General features: G+C 40.9%; 1 protein-coding gene across 1 annotated transcript in view; it reads left to right on the forward strand.

Moving 5' to 3' along the window:
- The window catches only part of LOC106870093 (fibrocystin-L), an 81,765-nt gene that overhangs the window by 53,436 nt on the left and 25,829 nt on the right, over nt 1-2,500 (forward strand). The window contains exon 44 of the mRNA XM_089337844.1: nt 839-1,278. Coding sequence (XP_089193970.1) covers nt 839-1,278 — 440 coding nt within the window. The remainder of the gene's footprint in view (nt 1-838; nt 1,279-2,500) is intronic.

A 2,500-nucleotide genomic window follows, 5' to 3' on the forward strand; every position in this document is an offset into this window, starting at 1 on the left:
GTATTTGTGTCTGTGTGTGTGAGTGTGTGTGTGAGTGTATGCATCTATCCATTTTTTTATCCATATGATATATATATATATATATATATATATATATATATATATATATATATATATACTTTATTAAAAAGCTGCAAAAATATCACAGAAGCTGTTACTCAGAGTTTCATGTTCCCATTCATCAGACAAACGGGAACGTGAAACTCTGAGATATCTTTGCTGCTTTTTAATAAAGCATATTACTCTACCTCTGGTATTCGAGTACTATTTTTTCCACCTTGTTTCGCATTTACATGCCTACTCTGGTATATATATATATATATATATATATATATATATATATATATATAGACACACAAATACAGGGTTGGCCAAAAGTCACCCTATAGTAAATCAAAATTCCATAAGTACTATCTGTAATTCTGTATTGACACGAATGGAAAAATATGTCGCTCAAAGAGGACTTCAGTTTGAACCATTTTCATGATTTTTCCTATTTAGATGCTTTTATTAAATTCCTTCAGTTGTTAAACATGAATGAATCTTGGAATTAAATGGTTTTGATTTACTGTCAGGTGACTTTTGGCCAGCCCTGTATGTATATATATATATATATATATATATATATATATATAGTTCAAAAAAACAATAACAAAAAAAACCCAAAAACAACAAAGTGAGGACGTGATATGGATAGTATTATTGGACGCTCAGGAAAGGAATATATATATATATATATATATATATATATATATATATATGGGGTGGGGTGTATTATACAGACCATACATACCACTTATACTCATAAATATATATATATACTTTTATCTGTATATAGGAGAATTTGCAACGCAAACCTGTTTCCAGGGTCGATTCGGCGAAGAAATGGGCAGCGACGAGTTCGGAGCGCAGATTATGCTCCACGCTCCAGTGCGTGACAAGAACCTAGCTGTAGCGCATCTGTCCTACATTGAAGTAACCTTCGCTGGACAGGCGTTCCGGTTGGGTAGGTACCCGATACATTTCCACCTGAACGGTGATATGAGTAAGTCCTATGTACGTGGCTGCTCCGTTCACCGTTCGTTCAACCGTGCCATAAACGTTCACGGTTCACACAACACGCTGGTTGAACACAATGTTGTCTATGACATCATGGGCGGCGCCATATTTCTGGAGGACGGCATCGAGACGGGCAACACATTCCAATATAATTTAGTAGTGTTTGCGAAGCCGAGTACAAGTCTGCAGAACGATGACATCACACCAGCCAGTTTTTGGGTGAGTATAGTCCGAGAGTGGAGGCGCAATGGCCCAGTGGTTAAGGCAGCGGACTCGCGGTCGTAGGATCGCGGTTCCGATTCCTAGACCGGGCGTTGTGAGTGTTTATTGAGCGAAAACACCTAAAGCTCCACGAGGCTCCGACAGGGGATGGTGGCGAACCCTGCTGTACTCTTTCACCACAACTTTCTCTCACTCTTACTTCCTGTTTCTGTTGTGCCTGTAATTCAAAGGGCCAGCCTTGTCACACTGTGTGTCACGCTGAATCTCCCCGAGAACTACGTTAAGGGTACAACTGGAACCCTCGTCGTAGCAACTGACGGAGTGCCACGTTATAGTCCCAGAAAAGGAGTTTTTGCTATTCTTGTTATTGTGTTTATAATAAGGCGATTAGCTGGCAGAAACGTTAGCACGCTGGGCAAAATGCTTAGTGGCCTTTCGTTCTTCCTTATGTTCTGAGTTCGAATTCTGCCGAAGTCGATTTTGCCTTTCATCCTTTCAGGGTCAAGTACCAGTTGAGTACTAGAGTCGATGTAATCGACTAGCCCCACCCCACCCCTCCCAAAGTTTCAGGATTATTATTGTGGTTATTAAGACAGTGCGCTGGCAGAGTCGTTAGCACGCCAGGTAAAATGCTTTGCGGTTTTGTCCGTCTTTGCGTTCTGAGTTCAAATTCCGCAGCCGAGGTCGACTTTGCCTTTCATCCTTTCGGGGTCGATGAATTAAGTACCAGTTGAGTACTGGGGTCGATGTAATCAGCTAGCCCTCTCAGGATACACAGTAATTAAATTTTGTAAGGCAATTTAACGTGACTACGCACCTGAAAATTCAGTAAACATTAACTGTAATATTAATTCTGTGGAATATATAATAATAATAGTCAAAATCCAGGAGAAATGAATTATGAAACGGCTGTAAGCATACGAATTAAATCTTATTTCCCTCTCTCTCTGTTGCTCTCGCTCTCTCCCCCTCTCTCCCTCTCTCTCCCTCTCTCTCTCTCTCTCGCTTTCCCTCTCTCTCACACACACACACGCACGCGCACGAACGCACACACACACACACACACACACACACACACACACACACACACACACACACACACACACACACACACACACACACACACACACACACACACATATATAAATCAAAGCTTACAGTATTATATATCCACTACGGCCAGGCTTACCAGTTGGTTTCCCACTGGGTATTAAAACTG

Source organism: Octopus bimaculoides, chromosome 20 (genome assembly GCF_046866305.1).
Source record: "Octopus bimaculoides isolate indiv1 chromosome 20, ASM4686630v1, whole genome shotgun sequence".
Classification (NCBI taxonomy): domain Eukaryota; kingdom Metazoa; phylum Mollusca; class Cephalopoda; order Octopoda; family Octopodidae; genus Octopus; species Octopus bimaculoides.